Source organism: Lepidochelys olivacea, assembly GCF_965140295.1.
Source record: "Lepidochelys olivacea isolate rLepOli2 genome assembly, chromosome: 3".
NCBI classification, from domain to species: Eukaryota; Metazoa; Chordata; order Testudines; family Cheloniidae; genus Lepidochelys; species Lepidochelys olivacea.
Genome location: NC_140413.1, coordinates 166,404,814 through 166,421,853, shown reverse-complemented (window position 1 = coordinate 166,421,853; position 17,040 = coordinate 166,404,814). Strand labels below are relative to the sequence as shown.

At 45.3% G+C, this 17,040-nt stretch overlaps 1 protein-coding gene across 2 annotated transcripts in view; it reads right to left on the bottom strand.

Annotated features, from left to right (window-relative positions):
* PTPN14 (protein tyrosine phosphatase non-receptor type 14) overlaps nt 1-17,040 on the bottom strand; it is a 175,042-nt gene that overhangs the window by 17,426 nt on the left and 140,576 nt on the right. For both annotated transcript variants that reach the window (XM_084624870.1, XM_084624869.1), the window contains 3 exons: nt 14,617-16,103; nt 11,069-11,212; nt 5,031-5,249 (listed from right to left, as the gene is read on the bottom strand). In XM_084624870.1, the coding sequence (XP_084480996.1) occupies nt 5,031-5,249; nt 11,069-11,212; nt 14,617-16,103 (1,850 nt within the window). The remainder of the gene's footprint in view (nt 1-5,030; nt 5,250-11,068; nt 11,213-14,616; nt 16,104-17,040) is intronic.

Sequence of the window (17,040 nt, the reverse complement as noted above, 5' to 3'; positions counted from 1 at the left end):
CTGCACCGGGGAGCGGGTGGGGGGAAATAGATGCCTAGGAGACTGCACCATGGCGATCTCTGGTGGGAGGCCCGACGGTACCATGGGGATCGGCGTTGTGACTCACGTGTCCCGTGCCGTGGAGACCTTGCCGTCAGAAACCTGTGTCTTCTAACCAGGGACTGAGGCTGTGGTGCCGGGATCTGAGGTGGTGATGGGGATCAACGCCTGTGGTCCAGGGACCGGGGATGCTCTGCTGCTTTAGAGGGCGGTCCCATAACCAGCTTGCCTGTAAATGCCAGGGCCTTAGCCGGGTCCATCACCTGGCTTGGTGTCTGTGGTGCCGGCCGGCTTACTTGCTCTTTGGCTGCCAGGCCTGCTTTGGGCACAGATGACCCTGCTAGGGGTCAGAACCCTCTGCCGCTCCCAGGAGTCAGAGGTGGGTCCCTGGCTGGGCTAGGGGCTCCGACTGCAGCAGCAATTCCAGGGCGGGCACATGGCCTGACACTAGTTCTTTGCCCAAGGCCCCCATTTTCTGCGGTGCCAGCAGGCCCGTCGACTTTGACTGTTTCTTAGGCACTAGGGAGAGGGAACAGTGCAGGGTGGATTGGTAGATTCTGGTGCTGGCGGTGCACTGCGCACCGATGCCAAATTGCCAGGCATGGAGTCCGATCGAGAGGGCTCTGAGGTCAGACAAAAAGCGGCCTCCACAAGGAGGGCCCTCAAGTGAATATCCCACTTCTTTTGAGTTTGAGGGTGAAAGTTTTTGCAGATCCTGCACTCATCCTTTCTGTGGGACTCCTCCAAACACTTTAAACAGCTATCATGAGAGTTGCTAAAGGGCATCGGCTGGCTGCATGCTGAGCATGACTTAAAGCCCAGGGAAAGGGGCATGCCCCGCTCTGAGGCGAAGTCCCAGCTGGGACTCTAACTCCTAAACTACTAGTCTAACACTTAACTTAATGGTCTAAGTACCTATCAACTAAAAACAAAGACGACAGAACAACGGACTCTAAGAACCGCTAATGTTCTTGTAATGCAAGACAAGACCAACCATCACGGTGGTAAGGAGGAACTGAGAGAACGTAGGGTTGGTGGCGCCTAATATACCAAGGGGCACTCAAGGGGGTGCTATAAGCGACCCTACAGATACTGCTAAGGCAAAAACCTCCAATGACTGTGCACACACCTAGAATAGAATAGACATGAGCAAGCCCTCGAAGAAGAATACTTCTTCCTGTTTTTGCAGAAAATTAAGACAATGCAGTGCATCAAATGGAAAAAAGGAAAATCTTTGTTTAAGGGCCTGTTTGAAATCCCATTGAAATCACTAAGGATATGTCTACACTGCTGCTGGGAGTGAGCCTCAGATGAGTCTGAGTGCCCGAGCTGCAGCCCGAAAGCAATGTCCACACTTTTATTTTTAGCGTGCCAGCTGGAGCCTCTCTAGTTCAAAACTGTCTACCTGGGACAGGAGGCTCACTCCCAGCTGCAGGGTAGACATACCCTAGAAAGACTCCTGTTGAGTCCTATGGGCTTTGCATCAGGCCGTCAATGATTACTTTGAAAGAAAGTCTGAGCACTAGGCAGATTCTATATACATTTTAAAAGACACTGCATGGCTGCAGATAACACACAGTTTTGTAAGCACCATTTGAACATTTTGCATCAGGAAAGCAAGAGGCTGATTAGTCCTCTGATGTCACTAGATTTGATCATGCTTAATTCTTTTATAATGGACAAAAATTATTTCTAGTAAGTAGTCCTGTTCTGTGGATCACTTTCAAAGTTGCAGTTGAGCCTGTTCCCAAATCATCCAGTTATGCCCACATATTGCATATAATACACTGATCTGATATGCCAGCAGAATTTGCTTTGAATTTCTCTTCCTCCACTAATTTATGGTTTTCAGTTCCGTGGTTGCAATCTATCATACAATAGATATGGCACATTTAACAGTTTTTCAAAAGTAAATTATGAAAATCCTTTCCCAATACATATAATTGACCTAACAGATCTTGAAAAAATACTTTTGGTGCGTTTGCACTGCAGCATATAAACAGGTAATTAAAAAGCATATTTGAAACAAGATATACATGCTCTATACTGTGCAATAACTAAAATGTACTGTTAGATCACCTTGAAAATTCCCATTTAAAACAGATTATTTGTAATCCTCCCATGAAGTAAATCTTCTAAAATACTTAGATAGTTTAAAATTTACTCAACGGTATGTGTAAAAATCTGCCATTTTAACACTATCACCAACTAAACATCACTTTTTTTTTCATATCCAAACTATTTTTCAATTCTTCAGGTAAAAAAAACCCCAAGAACATTTAAAATCACTAAACCTAATTTTTTTTAAAAAATACCTTTAGCAGCTTAAAAACAAAACCAGGTGAACCCATTATTTTGTCAAAGTTAAAATATATAATTTATATATATATATATTCGGTCTCTCAGACTGGGACCTCTAATTCCAAGTTTCAGCCCAGAGCAACTTTTTATTGACAAAGTTATAAATCCCAGAGAAAAAGATTGATATTATAAAGGCTGACACAACCATAGATATCAAGGTTCTGGCAGCCAATGCTATAAAGAACAATCAATAACTCTGACAAAACTAAGTGTGTACCATACTTGAGATGCAAGTCTTTGTATAAATTTTAGGAAAGAAATGTCAGTTTAGCTTGTACTGCTGAAACAACACTAAACTTAGATGTTTGGCTTTTGCACTTAGATGCCACAATGATTAGAGCTGTATTTAAATTATTGTTTTCAATATACCAGGAAAGGTTTTTTCAGCCTTAAATCTAGCTCCTTGTTTTGTTTCCTATTCAATCATATACACCACTCTCCTATATGGATAGTAACTACAATCTGTGGACCAAATCCAGATAATTGATGAACAGTGCTTAAAATCAGTTGAAATTTCAGATACTCGACATCCGGACCCGTATTTGTATATGTAGCTGTATTCAATATATGATTTTTTTATTTGATTGCATTTTTGTGTAATATGAACCTGATCCAAAGTCCACTGAAGTCAATGGGAATCTTTTTCCATTAATTTCAATGATCTTTGGATTATGCTTTAAGTGCAGCAAAAAAATAAAGGTTTTTTTTTTAAAAAAAATCCATAACTTAAATTATGATTTGTGTCCCTGTATTCAGACTGTGCTTAACATCTTGACAGGATAGGCCAGTGTTAAGTAAGCAGAGAACCCACAGGGACTGCAGACTTAGTGTTGGAGGGGGTCATGATCCTCCAGGCATGGATCTTATCAAAATGATATAGGAGCTGTCTTCTGGTACAAATATCCAGCCTCCTGGCATCAGATAGGATAGAACCATAAATAGTCTGGAGAGAGAGTGATGCCTGGAATGTTTACTGCATTCTAATGCCCTGACTGCAGGTTATTAAAAATTGAGTATTGGGCTGCAAGCACACACTTTATGCTACGGAGGTAAATTTCACAGATGCAATTTCACCTTCTAAGCAAAAAGATCATCTGCTTGGCTTCTGTAACAGCCACCTGGAGTTCAAGGAGAAAATACTGGCAAGAGCCAGAGTGTCAGATAGTAAAACATTAGTGCATGTTCCTGCATGCTCTCTAGATCTCAAATGAGTGTGTGTCCAATAGTGACACACAAGATGAAAGGTGGACTCTTAAAATTGGCTGGGGAAAATTCTTTTCCTGGCTGATACTACCTTATGGGCACAATTTATATTGTTAGAAATTTTTTCTCCCACAAATTAGATGAAAAAAAAATGTGATTCAATAATCTATCATTCTAGCAATGGCAGATGATGCCAAAAAACAGTATCTGCTACCCACCAGGACTCTGGTGGGAAAGTTATAACCCCCCAGGATCCTGGTTTAGAAAGGTATTTTGAATCAACAGGATTTAATATTGTAAATCATGACTAAGATTAGCTCTTCTCTTTGGACTTAAAGGCCTTTCTTCCACAAAGGTGTAAATGCACAAAATGTTTTATTTATTATTATAATTTAATTTTTTTTCATTTAGCTTTGGACAATGGGAATGCCACATGCCAGATGACAGCCACATGCCAGCCTGGCATGAACTGAGTACCACTACTTCTCTCAGAACAGAGTGATAATCACCAAGGGGCCTTGAAAAGCTGTTATTAGAAACTGAGAAGATAAAAATGAGTTTGCAGCCACCCTGAGACAGCTTACTGCTGAAAATGACTATATAGCAGGCTTACAAGCAGCATACAGGGTCAGACTGTATCTAAACCATTCATACAATGAATTTCTGAACAGTAACATAACTTCATTTTACAAAACTCCCATTTGAAACAAGGCAATATGAATGCTCATATGACCAGTCTAAATGAAAGTCATTATTTTAGGGGTCTGATTTACTAGACCACTTGAGTACTGGACATGCTCAAAAGGCAAACATGCATTTAACACCCCTACATTTTAAAAATCAAGCCCCATAAGATTTAAAACTAAGAGAGAAGCTCTGGGGTCAGAACTCCTACTGATTCAGTGCACTCCCCTTCTCCCCGCACGTTTCCATTTAAAGTTTCCCCTGGTGGAAGCACTGCCTATCCTCCTCCCTTGGGAGGAAATTCCTGCTGGCCCAGCTGCTCCTGCAGGGCCAGGGTGATGGAAATTGTATTGGTGAGAACTAATATGGGTAGAGCTAGCCCTTCAGTTAAATTTAAGATATGCTGAATGCCCTTTTCAGCTTAACGCAAGCATTTAGCTGCTAGTCTATGCAGCATTGCAATAGATAAGGAAATTTCTGTACAATGATTTCCAGGTCCCAGAAGTGTAATAAATACATCAATTCATGATTGTTCACTAAACCTTGAAATTAGGAATGTGATGTAGTGACATTGTCGTCCCAGGTAAAACAACCTGCCCATTTTTTAGAGAAACGTAGGTAGATGTGAGTAAATAACTTTTTGCAAGTCCTCTAATGTTAGAGAACAATGGCCATCCCTGTAACAACATACCCACTCCCCTAACATTTCTTCATGTGCCATGTTATGCTTCGAAAGCCTTTACCTTTATGTGCGAGGCATTGATGTAGCCTGTATTATTTTCTTTGGTTGGCACCAGCTCTACTCTGTTCTCCTCATAAGGAACGACTTCCCTGATGCGGTTGCGCTCAGCATTTTCAGGCAATGCTGCAGTGGTGAAGATCCCATCTGCCTTTTTCTTTGGAATTTGCTCATATTCGGTGAATACCATCCCCTCTTCCAACTTCCTCTTCAAGATTTTGCACTGTGATTTAACAGAAGGAAAGGAATACTCTCCTCAATTAATTTTTCGAGACAGAATGGTTGCAAAAGTATCATAGGGCAGTATTTTATCTCAATACAGAACGAATCATCAAAAACTAGGATGTTCTCGTCTTTTTGCTTGGAGCTATACTGCTTACTATACACAGTTTTATGTGGTATGAGAATGCATAACTCTGTCTGATTCAATGTAGTTAAATCAGCAGAGAATTTTATTTTTCTAGTACATTCTCTTTTTATAGTTATAGATTCTGGTGCTAGATAAAGCAAAAACCTTCTAGTTAACAATCCTGATTCCATAAATGGACTTATCTCAAGTATATTTTTGAAAAAATTCTCTTTAAAAATAGTCACTCTTTTCTCACAATTAATTTAGGTCCACATTTTCAAAACATGGTCTTAATCTGTACATTGCCATTTCTGTGCACATACAAAAAAAGACAGTTACCTTTTTCCGTAAGTGGTGTTCCTCGAGATGTGTTGCTCATGTCCATTCAACTTAGGTGACTCCCAGCAGTACCCCTGGAGGAGGGTAAGGAGTTCACGGACATGGAGCTTACAACAGAGCTCTGCTGAACCCAGCATCATTCCTGGCCTGCTGCGTGATGGCATAGTGGGCCATGAACGTGTGTGTACCGAGGACCACATCATGGCTTTACAGATGTCCTGGATCGGAATGTGTGCCAGGAAAGCTTTTGTCCAGTGGGCTCTGATGATCGGCGGCGGAGGGACTCACGCTAAATTGTAGCGGGTCCGAATGCAAGAGGTGATCCAATTAGAAATCCTTTGCATGGACACCGGGAGGCCCTTCATCCTATCAGCTGTAGAGATGAAAAGCTGAGTCAACTTATAGAAAAGTTTTGTCTGATCTAGATAGAAAGCCAGGCCCTTCTGAAATCTAAAGCTTGAAGGCGCCTCTCTTCACTAATCTCATGGGCCTTCGGGCAGAAGACCGGAAGAAAGATGTCCTGGCTCATAGGGAAAGCGGACACCAGCTTGGGAAGGAAAGCTGGGTGGGGACAGAGCTGGACCTTGTCCTTACAGAAGATCGTGTATGGCGGTTCCGAGGTCAGGGTTCACAGCTCGGAGACTTGCCTCACCAATATCACCACCACCAGGAAAGCTGCCTTCCAGTGATAGGTGAGATAGGGAGCACAAGGCCAAAGGCTCAAAGGGCGGACCCGTGAGTCAAGACAGAACCAAGTAGAGATCACACTAAGGGGAGGGGGACCGGACTTGAGGGAAAAGCCTCTCAAGGCCTCTAAGGAACCTGACGGTCATGTCATGAGAAAACACAGTCTGCCCCTGAATTGGTGGATGAAAGGCCAAAATGGCCACCAGGTGCACCCTGATAGAAGAGTTCGCCAGGCTCTGGTTCCTTAAATGAAGCAGCAAGATCGACTGCACCAAAGAATGCGAAGGGGAGATGCCCCGTTCGGCCGCCCAGCAGTAGAACCTTGTCCACTTTGCCAGGTAGTTCTGCCTAATCGAGGGCTTTCTACTCTCAAGGAGGACCTTCTGGACTCCGACCAAACAGGCCCGTTCATTCAGGTTCAGCCACGCAACATCCACGCTGTGAGGTGTAGAAACGTGAGGTTGTGGTGCAAGAGTCAGCTATGATCCTGTGACAGCAGGTCCAGTCGGTTTGGCTGGGGCCACGGAGGGATCGCTAACAAACTTGACAGCATCCCAAACCAATGCTGGGGAGGCCATGCCGGGGCGATCATGATAACCTGCACCTTGTTCCTCTTTTTTCACTAGTACCTTGCTGATGAGCTGAATCAGAGGGAACACATACGTCAGGCTTCCTGCCCATGGCAGGAAGAAGGCATTGGAGAGGGAGCCCTTGCCCAGACCTCATCTGGAGCAAAGCCTGTGGCACCTCCTGTTCTGCCTTGTGGCAAACAAATCCACTTGGGGAGTTCCCCACCTCTGGAAAATCATGCCGGCTACCTACAGGTGGAGCAACAACCTGTGTTGAGAGGAGAAGTCCCTGCGTGGTTGATCTGCTAGTGTGTTCCTGGCCCCCCAGAAGGTGACACGCTTCTAGACGGATTCCGTGGTCGATGAGGAAGTCCCAGAGACGGAGTGCCTCTTGGCAAAGGGCCGAGGATCACGCTCTGCCTTGCCTGTTGATGTAGGATATCGAGGCTGTGCTGCCCATCAGGACTCTGACCACTCTGCCTGACAAGTGAGGTAGGAAGACCGCACATGCTCTGCACACCATCCTGAGCTCTTTGACGTTTATGTGTAGCATTGAGTCCTCTGGGGATCACATGTCTTGGGTCTGGAGGGTGCCAAGGTGCACCACACAGTCAAGGTCCGAGGGATCCGAAACCAACTCAACTGAGTGAGGAACGCTGACGAAGGGAACTCCCTCCAGGACTTTCCCAGGGTCGGTCCACCATCGCAGCAAGGTAAGTACCGTCGCGGGGATGGTGACAACCTTCTCCAGGTGGTCCCTGGACTGGGAGTAGACCGTCACCAGCCATTGCTGCAAGAGCCGCATCTGGAGCCTGGCGTGGCACACCACACACATACACACTGCCATGTGACCTAGTATGTGTAGGCAAACGCTGGCTGTGGTCACAGGAAACGTGGAGACTTCCGCGATGACGTCTGTCAGTGCCCTGAATCTCTCCTTGGCAGGAACACTCTGGCAGAGGTTGAGTCGAGCATCATTCCAATGAACTCTATCCTCTGTACCGGAACTAACATGGATTTTTTTTGTCATTCACCAACAGGCCGAGGTGACGGCACATGGCAAGCAGCACCACGACATCCCCTTGGACCTGGAGTTGCCCTTGACAAGCCAGTTGTCGAAGCACAGGCAGATCTGGATTCCTGGACGTCTGAGGTAAGCTTCCACCACCGACATGTACTTGGTAAATACCCATGGTGCTGCCACTAGGCCAAACGGAAGAACTGCGAACTGATAGTGGTCGGGACCTCCCGTGAACCAGAGGAACCATCTGTGTCCCTTGAAGATGGTGATGTGGAAGTACGCATCTTTCAGACTGAGGGTGGTGTACCAGTCTCCCGGATCCAGGGGGGGGATGGATGATGGAAGCTAGGGAGACTATGCGGAACTTCAGTTTCGCTAAGTAGCGGTTCAAGCCCCGCAGGTCTAGTATGGGCCGCAGACTGCCATTGGCTTTGTGGATTAAAAAGTATCAGGAATAGAACCCCTTGTTTCTGTACCCCACAGGAACTACCTCCACCGCACCCAGCTGTAGTAGACCCTCTGCCTCCTGTACAAGACGATTCTCATGAGGGGGTCCCTGAAGAGGGACGGGAAGGGGCGGTAGCAAGTAACTGAAGGATGTAACCCTGTGCCCGCCACCATATTAAGGACCCATCGGTCCAATGTTGTAGATGCCCATGCAGGGAGGAAGGAAGAAAGGCGGTTGGCAAACAGAGAGGAGGAAGGATCGGGGAACAATTTGGTAGGTCACCCATAGGTGGTCCGGTGGCTTGCTCGCCCACTTCCTCCTGTAACCTGCAGTGGGGTGGGAGAGGGCGGTAGCCAGTCTCTCTTAAGCTCCAGATACTGAGCGCGCAGCCTGAGAAGGCTAAGCAAACCCCCCATGGGTACCACTGTGCCGGCCACGGAGTCTGAGGCCATGGGCCTGGTTGCAGTGCTGCAGCTGTAGTCTGCACCGTAGGTGCTGGGGCCTGTCCTGCCGCTAGGGAACCTTGCTCCAAACCGAAGCCAAAGTCCGAGCGGTCGCTCCCCTGCGACAAACACAGGGCTGCTTGGTGGCTCTGTCCTGATCGGTACCGGTCGCCCCTCCTGGAGTTGGATCTGGCTGACCTCGACGAGCGTCTGGATTGGGGCCTTGGGCACTAGTGGCACTCAGCGGACCTGCGACAGCCCTGAGCCAGCGATCTATGCCTCACGCTTAACGAGCGGTACCAGGATGTGGAGCAGGATCGGGAACTAGAGCGGGCTTGGCATCATGAAGATGTAGCCACATGCAGTGATGCCACCCTGGGGGATCAGCGATGGTCCACGGAATGGTACCGTTGGTCCCTCTACCTGTCCCTGGAGCAGTACCGGTGCCGTGGAGATTCTGGGCACTGATTCCGAAACTCCTGCCAGGGGACATGTGCCTCCAGAGGTCTGCGCCCGGTCACCGGTGAGCTGCACCTCGAGCCTCTCTGCCCTTGTCCGAAGTCCAGAGAGGGGATGGGGCTGCAAGGCTTCTACCTATCATGGTCAGAAGCGTGTCGGGTGTGTGAGGGCAACCACTGGCGGGACGTTCCCCGCAATGGGGAATGCTACAGGAAAAGTGGAGACTGTGGTGGTGGTCCCAATGCGGGTTTACCCCGGGACCCCACAGGGGCTGGAGTGGCCGGCACTGGGAGGGACATAATGTCTTGCGTTGCTCGGAGGGCCTCCAGCGTGGACAGCACCTGGAGCTGATGAGGACCTCCACCACTATCCAGGGTAGCCAGCAGGGAGCAGGTTGGGCTACACCGCTCGACCTGAGCTGGGGCCCGGGATCCCAAAGTGGGTGAAGAGGCACCCATGACAGGGCCTTGGTCCACCCCAAACTTGTCCTTTCCCTTGCGGGAAGCTGGAAACCTTCCTTGCCCCATCTTCTTGGGCTTCTTGGCTGGAGCCATGGAAGGAAACCGGTGCCGGCTCATAGATGGTATTGGCAGGGCACTGCACAATGAGGTCATGGTACTTGGCGCTGAATCAGAGCACTGCTCCAGCTCGGGGTAAGGGCAGACTCCATCCGGAGCACCTTCAAATGAATGTCACATTCCTTCTTCGTCCTGGGCTTGAAGGACTTGCAGATTTTGCACTTATCACTAATATGACCTTCAACCAAGAACTGTAAACAACTATTATGTGGATCACTAATGGGCATGGGCCTCTTATCTAACTTAACAAATAGGTTGAACTAAACTAGAGGGAATCTATATACAGTAATATTTGCAAGAGGCAAATGAGTTCGAACTAACGAAAAGCAACAGCTCTAGCTGAAGCAGTATCAGTTCCATGCACTGACGCTGGCGGCAAGAAGGAACTGAGGGTGGAGGGGGCCAGCAGTGCCCTATATGCCGCAGCATATGCGTGCCATTCCAGGGGGCTCCAGAGCTGGTCCCTTTCGGATACTGCTGAGGGAAACACTTCCGGCACTGGTGCATGTGGCGAGCACACACACCTAAGTTGAATGGACATGAGCAATCACTCAAAGAAAAACCTCTGATGTGTATTTGGGAGAAATGGGCTTACCATATGTAACTGCTGTCATTTACTTGTACAAACTGTATAGGGTGCAAAATTCCATGCACAAAAATCAGTTAATGGCACAGATATTTTTATTTGTTTTTAATTGCATGCATATGCATACACAGAAATGCAAAGAGAAATCATTAAGAATGAATCTTTGTTGTCTCTTGGACTGCAACTAGGGCTCTTCTCAGCAACCTACATGCATCATTCAGCACATTATGTTACAACAAAGAGTGACTGGTGTATCAACCTCCCTGGCCAAGAGGAGATGTGCAATATTTTAGATTTAGGGCTTGATCTTGTGCGACGCTGAACACTCCTTGAGGTGCAAACCACGTTCAACTTCCACTGACATCAGAGGGCATTCAGAACCTCTTACAATTGTTCATCACCCAAGATTTTGGCCTCACTGAAGCAGTGACAATACCAAAGACCTCCATCACTGATGGTGCTCTCAGCGTGGCCACCAGTAACAGTTTCCAGTTTTTAAAACTTCAAATGCATACAATTGCTAGAAACAATGGAATAAATAGCACTTTGTGAACCTCTCTTACCCTCTCATCCATTGGCACCTTGGCTACTTCATCCTGGCTATCCTCAGGCACTGGAACTCGAGCAACGGAGAGTCCATTTAACGCTGCCAACATCAAGGGCCTCTTCTGGGCCTCCAGGCCTGCCATCTTCTGTTTCTCTAGATTCTTTTGGCAAGAAAAGGCATGTTTTTCATCTCTGTGTTATCTATAATGCCAGTAAAACACTGGAATGTTTTTTTAATCTCCAAAATCTGCAACTCTCTAGCCAAGAAATGCAGATGATCACCATTAGCAGAGTAAATTCAAATAAAACCTCCAATTCTTCCTATTATTCCCCAGGGGCCTACTCCTACATGAGCACAGAATTTTAATTTCAAAGGAACAGTCCAAAAGGTAAAATATAGCTTACTTGCTACCAAAAGAATTGCAAATACAAATCTTGAGCATCTTTTCTGTAATGGTAAGTTGCTAGCAGGACATAAAGAATCATCTCACCATGTCATGATGGCAATACTTATGCAAACATATCCTATACTGGTTTTAAACGGTGTTCAATTCCATTTACTGCAGCAGAAAACCATGAAAAATATACACTGCTTGCCCCACTGCAAGTTTTATCTTTGCTGAGGTGTTTGTTTAATGCTTAGAATGGGAAATACTTTGGTAAATTTAAACTACTGTGTTTAGTAAATGTCCAGCTGTTAATGGTGCCCACTGTATACTGGATGCTAAGAATGATCTCATGGTGTTTAAAAACATATTTTAATATGATGCGATGCACAGAACTTGCTTTACATCATATTCGTGTAGTACATTACACTGCTGTATGGAGAGTTTGAGTTCTAATTTCGTTCTGTGGCTAGTGGGAAATGATACATCTAAGAGGTGGAGGGCCACAACTCCAGGAAGGTGAAGAGGGGGAAATATTTCTTTTCATTCTCTTGGCGACTCTTCCCTCCTGATTTTGGGGGAAAGCAATGCACAAAGGCTGTCTGGATCACAGCTGCTTTTGAAAACTGCTATTACAGCATGGCCCAAGCTCTCCTGCTGGAAAAGCACTCCCCACGGGCATATAGTAAATGGATTGTTTCTGGAACGGGCCAGTCTGCAAACTTTGTCATTGCCCTTAGGTACCTTGGCATAACTGCATAAAGATACTCATCCTACTGGTGAAACTAGCAAAAATTAAAACCATGTTTTTACCAGATTTACAGACAGTTCAAGGTCTGGTAATTTTGCCCAATTTCTGTTTGGTTTTCTGCTATGGCTTCATAAAAATCTGCTGTCTTGGACAAAACAGAATGTCCCAAAGTGAAAATGGTGAATTCTGTGCTTACGGGATCAGCCACGGCACCAAATTCACAAATGGTTAGCTGATAGTTTTCAATGCCCATGGTGAAAGAGGTAGAAATGTCATGTGATTCCTGAACTAGACTGGAAACCATTTTAAAAGCAATTTGAGCATAAAAAAAGAGAATAACCTCTGTTTGCAAAAAGCAAACATGCACATGGTGTTGATGAGGTGAACAAAGTTGATCTAATACTGAATGAATATCCAGAACAGAGGTTCTCAGATTATTTTGCCACTCCTGGCCCCAATACCCCAAGCTTTTCTCTATCTTTCCCCACATCCCAGAATCCTCTGTGCCCAGTCTCACAATCCTTTGTACTTCTTTGGTCCCTCCAAAAGTCTAAAATGCTGTAATACACACACACACACACAAATAAATTTGTTTTGAATTCCTTGGGCTGTCTACAGCTAAGGAAGACAATTACACTCAATGCATAACCCTTTGATCACTTCATATCTGAAAGAGATCAAAAAATATAATTCAGATCGTTTTACTGAATATATTCTGGGATGCTACACAGTTAAAAAGCCTTACCACTGCAGTATTTACATGTGAGAGGTTATATTTTGCAAGCAGAAAGTTTATAACTTTTTTTTTTTTTTTGTTAAATAAAAGCTTAGATACTGTAGGGAATAACGTAACCTCTAGGATACAGCTTTGTGGTCCATCTTGAGACCTTGACCCCAAGAATCAGAACCAATGACCTAGGAAATGACAGTTTTCAGGATTTGAGAGATCCATTTTTGCATTTGTTCTAGCAGAACTCAAAGGAAACAGAGGGCCTGTCAACTTTCAGACTAACAAATAATTTTGTTGTCACTACTTCTAAATCATTACTTCAAATGCAAGAATCAGCGATAACAAAATGGGAGCTTTCTAAACAAGCTTGAAAAATCCCCTGGGGTATAGTGAAGTGTTTCATTATAAATGTAGATATTAAGTAACCTCATTTTATTTGCTGACTAATAGCCCCGCCGTGAAGAATATTAACAGCAAGGCTAGTATTATTTTTATTATTATTATTATTTCTAAACACCCCCAGATCACTTGGACATCACATTAATGTAAATGGATTCAAAATTTCTTCTGCTCTTGGACCCATCCTGAAAAAGAAATATGCACTTTCTTAACTTGATTTCAATAGGACTATTCACAGTTTCTAAAGTTAAGCCCATGACTAAGTCTTTGTATTTTGATACCTTCCCTGCTGTCTATCATCGAGGTCTATGGAAGACCAGACTTTATATCTGTCCATTTATTATATTATATTTTAGGGAACATATGTACTGTATTCCTACAACAAGCAGAAGAGATGGACACTCAGTAATAAGTCTCTTCAAAAAGGCATGTCAGTAATGCAGGATGTCTAAATTAAGTTGTTAAAAAAATAGTATTTCACAGTTAGTCACTCTTATCAGTTTAATCTCTTTAAACACTGTGCTCGCCAGGTATGCGCATAATTCATTAACTGAGTGTTGTGGGCTGGTACTTTCATCTGAAAACTGCTGTAGTGTGCAGCTGTGCAGGAAAAAGCAGTTGTGTAAGCATCTTATGTTTGTTCTAGGAAACTGAATGAGAATTTAAGGATTCCCATTCCCCACACTTCAGAGAAAGAAAAAACAGCATCTCTACTTCCTCAAGTTAGCAGTATTGCTCCTTTTGTTGTGCTTCAAGTCACTAGTTTAGAAAATCAGCAATCCAAATTCTAGTGCCACCAAAGTTTTGTCCTCATAAAACTCAGTCACGTAGGTTAAGTAAAATTGTAGGCTAAGCATATGCTACATCACTGTCAAAGCAGCAATCCTAAGTGATAAGCCATCTAAATGTCATGGGTTGGACGCTCTGCACTAACACTGCGTATTATGCAGTGCTTTGCTTTATTTCCCTGCAAAGTAGGGAGAATATGCTACTGAACCAGAATTCTCCACTCGTACTGGTGATGGCATTGCAAACCTATTCAAATTACAGCGCTCTAAATGACTGCACAAGCAGCCAGGCAATGGAGAATCAGACCCTGCATTTTTTACTCACTTTTACCTTCCAGCTAATCCTATGACTGTCAAAAACTCTTTTTTCTGCATAAGGCTGTTTTACATTCCTCATTGTTTAGGATATAACCGTTTTGAGTTACACATTTTGGGAAATTAAAAAAAACAACAAAAAAACAGGTTGGTTCTTTGGTTCAAAGAAGCCTCTGCATTAGAGAAAGATACTTACCCTCATCATCATCTCTCTTTCTATAATGCTGTCCTCGATAGAAAACATTTCAGACACAGGCCTTTCCTTCACTGGTTCTTTCTTGACCCTCTCCTTTACACTCGTGAGGTCAGGCTCTGAGATAGATGGTCCAAGGGAGGACCCATTCATTGTCATTTGATCAGTTCGAGACACGCTAATGGCCTTGGTAGGCCCTGGCCTCATGGCCTTGGCCCTGGCTACAGCCACTGAAATGTTTACTTGGTCCTGCCTCAGGGCTCCATTGCTAACACTTTTCCGTGGCCCGGGATACTCAGGGGGGGGTTTATTTGGTATTCTAGCCAAAGCAGCTTGCAACTGAGCACTATATTCCACATTTTCGTGGAGCGGTGCTATCTGTGACACTGATTCTGCAGCTTCCTCTTCCTCTTCGCTTTCACTGCTGTGTATCAGCATCGTGGCACTCGAGAACGTCTTCTTGTGATGGTAGCAAGGGAGCTGCTGAACTGCATGTTCCACCTGCAATGCCTCTTCTGGCTGCACCTGCTCTCGCAAAGTGTTTCTACGTGGCAGAGGGGCATTTAAAGTCTTTAAAGCCATAGCTTCTATACCACGTACCATATTGCTGATGACCTCCAAACTATGGCGCTTGTTCAAAGCTGCATGATGTTTGACTGCCATGAGGGGCTCACTAACCTCCTGGAGTGACTGATGAACCACTGGCAAGCTGTCCTCTTGGAATGTCTTCACCGAGAGCTGGACCTTCCGAGTAACCAAATCAGGGCTACTGCCACTGACATATTTATGACGGTGGCTCGCTAGGTCAGGTGTGCTGGTGGCAGGACGCGGACGTGGATATGGAGGTGGTGGCCTGAAAAGGTAGTTTTTTAACATATGGGCAGTACTATAGTTTTGACTGCTCTGCAGCTGCATGTTAGCCAGTTCTGGCGTGCTAACTGTGTGGGATATGGCACTGGCTGCTGCCTTATTCTGCACAGCATTATTAGGGTTCATTTGGTCAGGCGGGGCAACAGGTTTGTTATAACCACCATGCGGCCCATAAGGAACAGTATAGGGATGTCTCTCTCGAATCTCAGGTTGGCTGTAAACCAGGTCTTCTGGTTGGTTGTAAGCATGTGTGTTTCCAATATTGAGGTTCCTTAAAGATTGACTTTGGCTATCCATGTGAATAACCCCTCTCTTCATTTGCCTCATGACAGTTTCGTAGTCTGGCGTCGGCCTGTAGGACGGCACTATGATTGCACTATGTCTATGGCTGGGGATGTAGTCTGCTCTCATGATATCACTTCCTGGGATGCTGAGATTGGAGGACATTGGAGACGCCTGAACAAAGTTCTGTGAACGGTTGAGGGAGTTCATGCTGTGGGCACTGCACATACTGCCATTTGGCCCATTACCATTTAAGTAGCTGAAGTCCATGGGACACCTGTCCAAGCTGGTCTGAGACCTACAATAGAATGTTTCTTCATTTCCATGGAAAATGCTGTCTGTGTATGGTAGAGATAAAGAAAAGGACACTTTAACAAACAAGGGCACATTCAATGTCACGATCCTCAAAACCTTTCCTAAATAAAACCACCAAAACTTCAAATGCATTCTGGACCACTGATTAAGAGGCAGCCTTGTGTACATCCGTGCAGGACGTGTGGTCACAGGACTGGCCTTTCAGATTGTTTTGCCACTCCTGTACTCAATACCCCAAGCTTTTCTCTACCTTGCCTCACATTCCAGAATCCATTGTGCTCTTTCCATCCCCCCAAAAAGTCCAAAATACTGTAATACACCCGCACGTTGTAGTTTGTTACTTGTGTCAGAAATGGGATCAAAACAATACTCCAGATCCAAACACTCCTGCAATTTGGGAACATTTGGAGGTTGAACACTGTCTGTATAATTGGCTGCACCTACATCCTAGATCCAAATCACACCCATGCTTTGAAACAGTTCAGATCCAGACCCTCTGGCAGGTTCTTAAGGCGGAGAAAGTGGTTGTGGAACTCTCTCTTCCCCCTCCATCCATCTGCCTCTCAGCAGGTTCACAGCTGTTATCTAAAGATACATCCCACGATTGGCAGCACTAGGCCCCAGAGCTACTGTACCACTGAACATTCTCTGAGGTCTCCTCTTGATATACTGCCCTCCCTGCCCCAAGCAAGCAGAGATTGTGAAGGGGGGGCGGGGTGTCCCTCCAGGGCTGTAGCAGGTTCCTCAACATCAAACCAATTTCTTGTCTCCAGGACTCTAAGCAAGCCAAAGCAGGCTGATCATGCCCCCGAGGAAGCAAAACAGCCCTCTGATCAGGTAACTGAAGCACAGAAATTAAATGATTTGGCCAAGGTCACAAAGGGAGTTTTCGGCACTGGCAGGAATATAAAAAAAAATCAGATCTTGAGTCACAGCTGAGTGTCTTAACCATAGGACTAT